The sequence below is a fragment of the Muntiacus reevesi genome, chromosome 2, assembly GCF_963930625.1.
Source record: "Muntiacus reevesi chromosome 2, mMunRee1.1, whole genome shotgun sequence".
Lineage (NCBI taxonomy): Eukaryota > Metazoa > Chordata > Mammalia > Artiodactyla > Cervidae > Muntiacus > Muntiacus reevesi.
This window is the reverse complement of record NC_089250.1, coordinates 269,047,063-269,057,464: the sequence shown is the minus strand read 5'-3', so window position 1 is coordinate 269,057,464 and position 10,402 is coordinate 269,047,063. Positions and strand designations below refer to the sequence as shown.

Below are 10,402 nucleotides of genomic sequence, written 5' to 3'. Positions count from 1 at the left end.
AGATTCCCTTCTTGTGTGTGATTTGGAGAGAGGGGCAGGGTAGGGTAAATTTTGGCATCCCTGTGTTTTCCAGAAGAAAAGGGGCTGGAGATGGAGTTGGAGCTGGAGATGAGGCTGAGAACTGGAACTTAGACGTGTTGAGTTTGACGTGGAGAATTAAACTTGAGAATGGCTGTGGACAGGAATGGGTCTGAGGGACGGGCTGATGTTAAGTGTGGAGAATGGTCAAAATTAGGTAGGGAGGTGGGAAGAGGATGGAAAATGGCTGGGAACTGATGTATATTAAGAATATGGGTAGGGTTGGGTGGGAGGGACCTCCTTGGTGGTCCAGTGGCACAGAGGAACCCAGGTTACAGTCCATGGGATCACAAAGAGTCAGACAAGGTTGGAGGGGAGATAAGAAAGTGGGATGGAAAAATGGGTTGATATTAGACAGGACCCCCCGGGGATTTAAGGTGGACCTGGGGAAGGAAGTGGGTTCTTCCCTTCCCTCGCAGATGGGTCCTGCTGTCTGAAAGTTCACAGTGGGTTCAACTTGGGCGGAACCAGCTCTGGGTCCTAGCTTGTCCTGGGAGCTCCGCCCCGCTGAGAAGGGCCAAGCCCAGGCTGGGGGTGCCGGCGACAGACTGCTGAGCCATTGGGGGTGGAGAAGGGAAGGCCAGCAACAGGGAAACGCTGAAGGCGCTGGGGGAGGGAGTTCAGGGGTTAAAAGCCATGGGTCGAGGCTGAAGTTGGAGGCAGCTGGCAGCAGAAGTCACCCGGGGCCCGACCCAGGTAGGGTCCGCCTAAGGCAGGGGCAGGAGCACTGGGAGGGAGGAGGGTCGGAGAGAGCGGGAGACAGCTGAGTCAGGGAGAGGGAGACAGAGGCCAGAGGCAAGGTTCCAGACAGAAATCTGCAGAGGTTTGAGAGGTGAAGCAGCGGAAAGATGCTCAGGTTTATACCAGGTGTCCGAGAGGGTAGAAGGCGCCTGCAGAGGGTAGAGAGGGGCAGGAGAGTGCACCAAGGACCCCGCTGGCTGGAGGGCTGGGGTGGAGGGACGGGCCACCCAGGGTGAAGGGCTGCCAGAGAGCTGCAGCCGGGGGAGGGATGTGCAAGCTGCCCCTCCCATCGCGTTACCGGGACCCCCACCCCCACCCCTCCACACACACACCAAGAATGGAACTGGGAGATGGGGGAGTCGGTGCAGATTCCAGGATCAAGGTTTTCTGAGTAAAGGAGAGGACACTCAAGACTGGGAAGCCCGCAGAGCAGAGCGGGCAGGGAGTATTCAGAGATGGGGGGGGGGTTCTGGCCGGCTCTTACCCACTTTCAACTTCTCAGGCCCCGCCCTCCCTGCCCCCCACCACAAAGTCACCATGTGGCCCCTGGCCGCCGCGATCTCTTTCCTGACGGTGGCCTGGTCAGGAGGTAAGAATGCAATGCGCGGGGGCGGAGGCGGGGTGGCCTCTGCAAACAGAGGTAGGAGGTGGGAGGGGCGGGGAGCCGCAGGCTCCGCCCCCAGCCCCCTGCGGGGAGGCGGGTCCCTAGGGCGTGCTTCCCGCGTGTCCCTGCGTGACCTGGTGACCCAGCTGAGGTCAGTCCATGCTCCCCACCCACCCCAGACCTCTCCCTGGGGTATCCCGGTTCAGATGGGCTTGCCCTATTGTTAAGCCTTCCAGACCTTGCACACCAGCCCTCTCACTGACTGTCCTACTCTGTACCGGAAAGTCCACCCCCAAGACCTTCCCAAGTTCAAGAGTTAGAAGAGAAAGACAGGGATCCAAATCCCGACGCTGCCTCACTGAGCCAGTAACTTAGCTTCTTTCTTTCATCTGTAACATGGAAACATTACCACAAAGGGTGGCTGCGAATATTGGAATATAGAAGGGACTGGGAAGCTAGTCGTTATTACTGCTTTATTGGCTTCCGGGTGGCCCTCGTGGTAAAGAATTCCTTCACCTGCCAATGCAGGAGACACAGGGAGTCCATCCCTTGGTGGGGAAGATCCCCTGGAGAAGGGCATGGCAACCCACTCCAGTGTTCTTGCCTGGAGAATCCTCATGGACAGAGTGGCCTGGCAGGCAACAGTCCCTGGGGTCACGGTGGGATGAGTGAGTGAGCATGCGTGTGAGTGCACACACACACACACACACACACACACTGCTTTATTGGTAGTATTCTGTCTATTCTCAGGTCCTTCCAGAACCTTCTAGATTGTTCTTTAGCCATTGGTAATCATTAAGTGTTAGTTGCTCAGTCATGTCCAACCCTCTGCAACCTCATGGACTATAGCCTGCCAGGCTCCTCTGTCCATGGGATTTCTCCAGGCAAGAATACTGGAGTGGGTTACCATTCCCTTCTCCGGGGGATCTTCCTGACTCAGGGATCTAACCCATGTCTCCTGCATCTTCTAACTGACAGGCAGATTCTTTCCTATCTAAGTCACCAGGGAGGAGACCCCCAACCTTGGTTCCATGAAGAGCTGGTCCCCAGAGATTCCTCTTCCTCACATTTGAGTCCCCTCGCCTGCCGAGGCAGGGCAAAGGGGAAACCGCATTCATCCCTTCATTCAACAGACAGCCGAGCAGCAGGCACTGTGCTGGGTGCAGTACACGTAGACACAGTTCCTGTCCTCAGCACCCAGAGCCTAACGGGGATGCTTGCCGTTCAGACAATTCCCCTAATGGTTGGTTAGAACTGTGATGGCTTCAAGGAGCCAACCTGGAAGCCCAGATATGTAATGGCAGTTCCTGGCCCAGAACCGGGGCCCCCAAAGGACTTGACCCCTGAGCTGGGACCCAAAGGAGGGGGCTTTTCAGGGATCCATCACCACTCTTGGGCTGAAGGCAGGTTAGCTTCTCTCTTGGGGTGACACTCCTAGGACTCCCGTATGCCCTCCTGGGTGCCATGCCCCAGAGCTAGGAGCTCCGCAGGCAGGTCTTACGGAGCCTTTAGCAGCCTGGTGAGGTAGCTGCACTGGAATTACTCCAGTTTCACAACTGAAAAGCCCAAGACTCTCAGACAGCAGGGTCCTGCCCCAAAGTCACCAGCAGTGCCTGAGTCAGGACCTTAATCCATGTTGCCTGCCCTGGCCTCCACACCCTGGACTTTATGCTCTGGCAAACCATCTCTGGAGTAGAGAATGGCAACCCCTGCCAGGATTCTTGCCTAGAGAATCCCATGGACAGAGGAGCCTGTCGAGCTACCGTCCACAGGGTCGCAAAAGAGTTGGACACGACTAAAGGGACTTAGCGCAAACCATCTTTATTATTTTCAACCTAATGGTCTTCATAGAGGCAACTTTTTTTTTTCTTAAAGCATATTTGAAGTTAATATCACTATTATAAGTGGAAAACAGAATCTTTTGCTATAAATGAAGGTAAAGGAAAAGGGCGACAGAAGATGAGATGTTTGGATGGCATCGCTGACTCAGTGAACACGAATCTGAGCAAACTCCGGGAGATAGTGTAAGGCAGGGAAGCCTGGTGTGCTGCAGTCCATGGGGTCACAAAGACGGGGCCTAGAGATTGAAGGACAACAATGGAAAAAAATCAGTTCCGCACAATGAACAAAAATAGTATTTATTGAATTGGACCAATATTGTTTTCGATTATAATATTTATTGTGTTGCCTGTTGATGATAGGCAGTTTACCTTTTTGACCCCCCTCAATGATAGGCAATTTCCCTTTCTGACCTCCCCCATAATAGGAAAGGCAGCTGATTCTACTTAATTTGGAGGTTGCCAGCCAAAGGCAACCTTCCGCTTCCTCCTGGTTTGAAAAGGTGAGCTCAGCAAGACAAGAGAGATGTTAAAAGGATATGAGCACCATCATGAAAACTTTCTCTTGGCAAAATCAGGTTTGAAAGAGAAGTGATGATGACTCAGTTTCTGAGGGTGCAATTAGTAGCACTCCCCACTTCCTGAGTGCTTGCTCCACAGCAGGTCCTGTGTGTGTGTTGAACGTAGGATCTTATGGAACCTACGACCGTCCGACAAGATACGATCGATAACTTCCCCTCCTTTACGGGAGAGAAAGCTGAGACTTGTACCCAGCCAGGAAGTGGCACATTCAGGATTAGACGACTTTTTTTTTTTTTTTTTTAAATTTCTTAGCTTATTGTACTTGTTTTGACTGCACTGGATCTTGGTTGGTGCACTGGGGCTTTCCCCAGCTGTGGTGAGCAGCGGCTACATTTCCCTGTGGTGCTCAGCCTTCCCCATGTGGTGGCTGCTCTTGTTGCAGGGACTCTAGAGCATGCGGGCTTCAGTGGTTGCAATGCACAGACTTAGTTACCCCTCAGCATGTGGGATCTTCTGGGACCGGGGATTGAACCTGTGTCCCCTGCGTTGACAGGTGGATTCTTAACCACTGGACGACCAGGGAAGCCCCAGGGTTAGACCTTCTTTGTCTCTGTGTGGACTGCTGTGCTTCCAACCTGGGTCTCCTGCATTGCAGGCAGATTCTTTACCATCTGAGCCACCAGGAGAGTTCCCTTCACAAAGGTTATGAATGGTATTTAAGGTCATGAAAGCACTCAGTAAAAGTGTTTAGAAAGGATGGAGGCATGGATGGATGGACACTGCTTAAGGAGATAGGTAGGGTAGGCTCACCTCTGCTCCTGGAAATCAATCCCTGTGATGGACCAAGAGAGAAAATTTAGATGGGAAGAAGTCAGGCTTCTGCTTACGTATCAGAAGCTTCCTCATTCCCCAAACCCTTCTTTTAACCTCTGGTGGAGGGTTTGGCACGTCTCGAAAAAAAGGACATCAACCTCTTTGCCCTGGCTCATCTCCACTACATAGAAAATGGCAACTCCCAGAGACCGACAAATGAATCATCAGCTCCTGGCCACCCAGAGCAAAATTTTGACTCGCTCCCCAAGCCCAAGAACCATAACGCCCAGCCTCCTTTCCCTGTGAGCCCCAATTCTCTAACATGTTCTCCCCTCCACCAGGCATCTCTCGGGAGCACCCCAAGATTCTCAACGGCACCAATGGGACCAACGGGTTCCTTCCTGGCGGCTACACCTGTATCCCCCACTCTCAGCCCTGGCAGGCAGCCCTACAGGTGCAGGGGCGGCTGCTCTGTGGGGGAGTCCTGGTGCACCCCAGATGGGTCCTCACCGCAGCGCACTGTCTAAAGGAGTATGTGGGGCCCGGGGGAGCAAGGGGTGGGGTGAGACTGTGAGTGGGGTGGTGCGTGGGCGGAGCTGAATTTGAGGATGAGGTTGGAGTTGGGTTGTGATGGGCATGGGGTGAGCGCGAAGCTTGGTGGAGACGTGGAGGTGTGGAAAGGGGGTCCCAGCAGAGGCTTTGGAGGGAACTGGAGTCGAGGGTGTGAAAGCAGACATCTTTGGAAATAAGGCCGCGGGCCGGGGAAGGGTGAGACTGGGGACGCGACTGGAGACAAGCTCCTGGACCCCTCTGACCACCTGCTTCTTGCACCCGCAGAGGGTACAGAGTGTACCTGGGCAAGCACGTCCTGGCGCGCGTGGAGGCTGGCGAGCAGGTGAGGGAGGTGGCCCGAGCTATCCCCCACCCTCGGTACCAGAGCAGCCCCACCCACCTGAACCATGACCACGACATCATGCTTCTGGAGCTGAAGTCCCCCGTGCAGCTCACCAGGCACATCCAGACCCTGCCGCTCTCCCGGCAGCGCTGCCTGCCGCCCGGCACCTGCTGCCGCGTGTCTGGCTGGGGTACCACCACCAGCCCCCAGGGTACGCGCCCGCACGGCGGCCGGGGAGACGCGGGCGAGACGGGAGGGCCGGTCGGAGCACGGGTCTTTACAGACAGAACTAGGTTTACTAGACATGGGATGAGTCATGAACCACATAGTGATGTAAAAAGGTATATCTATCCTTCATGTAAATATAGAAGTGTAAATACGTAAAAGTATAAATATGAAGTTATATAATGTTATGTATAATGTATAGTTTTATATATCCTTTACAGAATATATAAAAGTAGCATATATAAATATATATAAACATAAATGTATATTTATAAAGAATATGCAAATGTGTGAATATATATCAAGTTATATTTATATTCTATATTTATAAAGAATATGTAAATATAACTGTATATATAAGGTTATATTTATATTCTATATAAAGAATACTTAAATATATGTAAAGTTATGTTTATAAAGTATGTATAAATATAAATGTATAAGTATATATAGTTATATTTATAGTCCATATTTATAAAGAATGCATAAATCGAAATGTATTAATATATATAGCTACATATAATATGTCATATCATGTAAATAATTAGTTATATATATAAATATGCATAAATTTATGAATACAAAGCTATAATTACATGTTATATACCACATATAAAATTATGTTTCCTTTATATATATAAACTTATAAGTATATAAAATATATAGTATATGTACATATTATATTTATATGGATATACATAGTAAAACATCTGTATATAAACATGTAAATTATAGAAATTAGATTTATTTACTAAGCTATAAATGATATATTTATTTAAATACATTGTATACAAATAACATATATTATGCATAAATATGTATTTAAATATATATGTATCATTTATAATTTAGAAACTAAATTTAATATATTGGTTATTAAGTATAATGAAGTATGAATAAATACATCTGTTGGATATAAATATATATGTATATGACTATAAGTTGAGCTCCACAGCAGCAAGAGCCTTCTGTACCTCCTCAACGTCCCTGGTTCTCCCCTAGCCTCGTTTCCGTCTCTTCTTTCCCAGCGTGCCCCAGCCCTCTTCCCGCCTCTCTCTCCCGCTCTCCCGCCTCTCTCTCCTGCTCTCCCGCCTCTCTTTCCGTCTCTCCTCTTCCTTGTGTTTTTCCCATCTCCAGTTCTCTGTCAGCACCGCTGCCTTCCTGTCTCTCCCACCACCTTCCCAGTACTTCCCCACTTATATCTCTTAGGGAGATATATTTATTTACCCCTGTACCACTCCTCTCCATCTTTCTACTTCTCATCCTTTCTTCCAGCTCTCCCCCACCTTCTCTCCACATTTCTGTCTTCCATCACTTTACCCAAATACATATCCCATCTCTTCTTCCATTTTTGTCTTCCCATCGTTATTCTCTGCAAACTTGCTGCCCATCCAGATTCCACCCTATAACCTGTCCAGAACAGACATCCTTAGACCTTCCTCTCTCTCCTCCTCAGTGAGTTACCCCCAAACCCTCCAATGTGCCAACATCGAGCTTCGCTCAGATGAGGAGTGTCGTCAAGTCTACCCGGGGAAGATCACACCCAACATGCTCTGTGCCGGCACAAAAGAGGGCGGCAATGACTCCTGTGAGGTGAGGCCAAGGGGGTGGTGGGTTGCCACAAGCCAGCAGGTGGGAACAGATGCTTGGGGGGAAGGATTCGCTTCCAGCCTTGGGCAAACCAGTCTTTGCAAGGTGAGCTGTCTCTTAGCATAGAGTGAGTGAGTGTGAGTGAAAGTCACTCAGTCGTGTCCAACTCTTTGCGACCCCATGGACTATACAGTCTACGGAATTCTCCAGGCCAGAATACTGGAGTGGGTAGCCTTTCCCTTCTCCAGGAGATCTTCCCAACCCAGGGATCGAACCCAGGTCTCCCACATTGCAGGCGGATTCCTTACCAGCTGAGCCACAAGGGGGTCAGGATAAAAAGAGGGTACCCATGGCTGGCACACAGAATTTACCTTAAGCTTGGGCTTTGACAGTGGCTACCCAGCTCCTTGTATTGAGATATCAATGTTGGGACTCCTTTGGTTGAGAGTGACGGAAACCTAGCACAAACCAACTTAAACAAAACCCTGGCTTTTGTGACTGAAAAGTCCAGGATGTCTTGTTTCAGGCATGGGTGGATCCAGGTGCCCACATGATGTTTAAGAGTCTGTCTCTCTTTAACATTCAGCTCTTCTGTTTTGGTTTCGTTCTCAGTTAAACTTTCCCCATGCCATAGCATGTTGGCCCCAGTAACTTTGGTCTTAAATCTTACCCTGTAGGGAACCATCTTTGATCTCTTTTCCAGCTGTATACATAAGCGCTGAGCATGATTCTCTCACTAGGCTGACATAGGATATCTGACCGTTGAACAACACGGGTTGGGATTGCATGGGTTCACTTATACATGGAGTTTATTGCAATAGTAAGCACTACAGCAAATACACGACTCAAGGCTGATTGAATCTGCAGGTGCAGAACCTCAGACACCAAGGAACAGCATATATAGAGGGCTAATTACAAGTTATAGGGGGAGTTTTACTGTGCACAGAGTCTGTGCCCTTAACCCTTGTGCCATCCAAGGGTCAGCTGTATTGTGTCCTGGACCAGAGCTGTGGGGTTCTCTGATGGGCCAAGTCTGAGTCGTGTGACTAGCTGTGGGGGCAGACAGAGGCATGGACAAGTTGTATGGATTGGGAGTAGGAGAGAAGGCATTCTCCAAATGAAAAAATCAGGAGGCTGTCATCAAAATAAGGGGAAATGGGTATTACAGAGGCAAAACAAAATAAAAAAAATAAACCCTATGCCCAAGAGAGGGGGGCTTCTTAAGATTGAGTTTTGGTTTCATGGGACAGGGTATGATAATGAACTAGCAATATGAGCCTTATCAATCAGTAAATTCTGCCCTGGGCCCAGAGGGAGAAGAGGCATTTCGGGTGTATTGCATACCCTACCAGGAATACGGCTGGATTAACTCAATAGTAAGATGATACCAAGGAACTGTAAAGCCGAAGCAGGGTTGAGAAATGGAGCAGGGTAGAAGGTGAGATTTGGGGCCTGAGAACCAAGAACAGGGGTGTGAGGTAAGCCACCACTGTTTTAATGGAACTGAAGAACAGAAAACCAGGGAGAGACACAGAAATGTCTGTCTGTCTGTCTGTGTTTGTCCACTTATCTCTGTTTCTCTCTCTAACCCTCTCTCCGTATCCCTGTCTCCCTCTATCTCTGCCTCTGTGTGTGTCTCTGCCTTGGTTTAGGACACCCTGCCTCTCTCTCTCTCCCACTTAGGGTGACTCCGGGGGTCCCCTGGTCTGTAACGGAACACTTCATGGCATCATCTCCTGGGGAGACTTCCCGTGTGGGCAGCCCAACCGGCCTGGTGTCTACACCCGAGTTTCTCAGTATGTTCCATGGATCCAAGAAACAATCTGGAAACGAAAAGCTCGGCAGCAGGAATGGACGAAAGGCCTGCAATAAAAGTCGGGCTGGCTTTCCTGCCCCCTGACTCGGTTTGCCCAGCTCTTCTCTGTCCCTCCCAAAGTGTTCCACTTGCACTAGCAACCCATGTTCTCCAAACTTCTGATCCCAGCTGACACTGCATGTTTCAGAAGCATTCAGTCATTTTCAGCATCACGCTCTCCCAGACGTTGCATCACTGAAACATCCCAGTCCCCTGGACGTCCCAATGAAGACAACGTGCCGGATCTCCCAATTGTTTCAACTTAAACCTAGATCATCGTCTGAATGTGCAGTCTGTGGAACACTTGAATGCCTCCATCTGCCCATCTCAACGATATTCTGTGATCTCATCCATGTGATCTCATCCAACGATCTCATCCATGTTCTGTGAATGGAACTTCCTTGACAACATCCTATACCCCTTCAAGTATTTATTCACTGCCAGTATTCTAGATCCTTCTATGTTTTGTACTCAAGAGGGTTCTAGACTCCCAAGACATTTCTCCCTATATTCTCTTGTCTGCAGCATCTTCTGCCCTGACAACATTATGTGCACCTCTGATTCATCACAGCTAATGTTGGAGCCGCATGCTGGTTCATTCATTCATACGAACCTGGGGAAATTCTGGAGACATTTCTGGGTCTCCCCAATTGTCCCATTCCTACGTACATTCCATTTCTGCCAGTATTCCCTGTCTCTGAACCCCCATGCCCATTCAATATCAACAGCGCTCTAAACTCTAGGGTGCTAGGGTTGACTGTTCCAAGCAACCTCCATGCTCTTTTGCTGGTGGTGTTGTTCACTTGCTGAGTCATGTCCGACTCTTTGTGACCCCATGGACCGCAGCACACTAGACTCCTCTGTCCTTCACTGTCTCCTGGAATTTGCTTAGATTCATGTCCATTGAGTCAGTGATGCTATCCAACCATCTCATCCTCTGCCTGCCCCCTTCTCCTCTTGCCTTCAATCTTTCCCAACATCAGGGTCTTTTCCAATGAATCGGGCTCTTCGCATCAGGTGGCCAGAGTCCTGGAGCTTCAGCTTCAGCATTAGTCCTTCTGGTGAATATGCAGGGTTGATTTCCTTGAAGATCGACTGGTTTGGTCTCCTGACAGCTATTGTCCACCAGATCTTCTGTTCTGTTACCCACAATCCTTGTTCAGTACCCCGTGCTGTTACATCTTTGTCTATGACCCTCAAGTGCAGAGGTTAAATGCCTAAGTGGAAAGTATACCAAAAGC

General features: G+C 49.5%; 1 protein-coding gene across 3 annotated transcripts; it reads left to right on the top strand.

The window, feature by feature from the left end:
- The first annotated feature begins 1,356 nt into the window (after window positions 1-1,356).
- Window positions 1,357-9,178, top strand: LOC136161614 (kallikrein-13-like). 3 transcript variants are annotated; one of them, XM_065926619.1, is made up of 5 exons: window positions 1,357-1,408; window positions 4,938-5,127; window positions 5,434-5,483; window positions 7,173-7,309; window positions 8,990-9,178. In XM_065926619.1, exons 1-5 carry the CDS (start codon window positions 1,357-1,359, stop codon window positions 9,176-9,178), a joined length of 618 nt encoding a protein of 205 aa, XP_065782691.1. The 3 variants fall into 3 exon arrangements, with proteins under 3 accessions (XP_065782691.1, XP_065782690.1, XP_065782692.1); XM_065926618.1 differs by having other exon boundaries at window positions 5,434-5,702; XM_065926620.1 differs by lacking the exons at window positions 4,938-5,127; window positions 5,434-5,483.
- The last annotated feature ends 1,224 nt before the right edge of the window (window positions 9,179-10,402 follow it).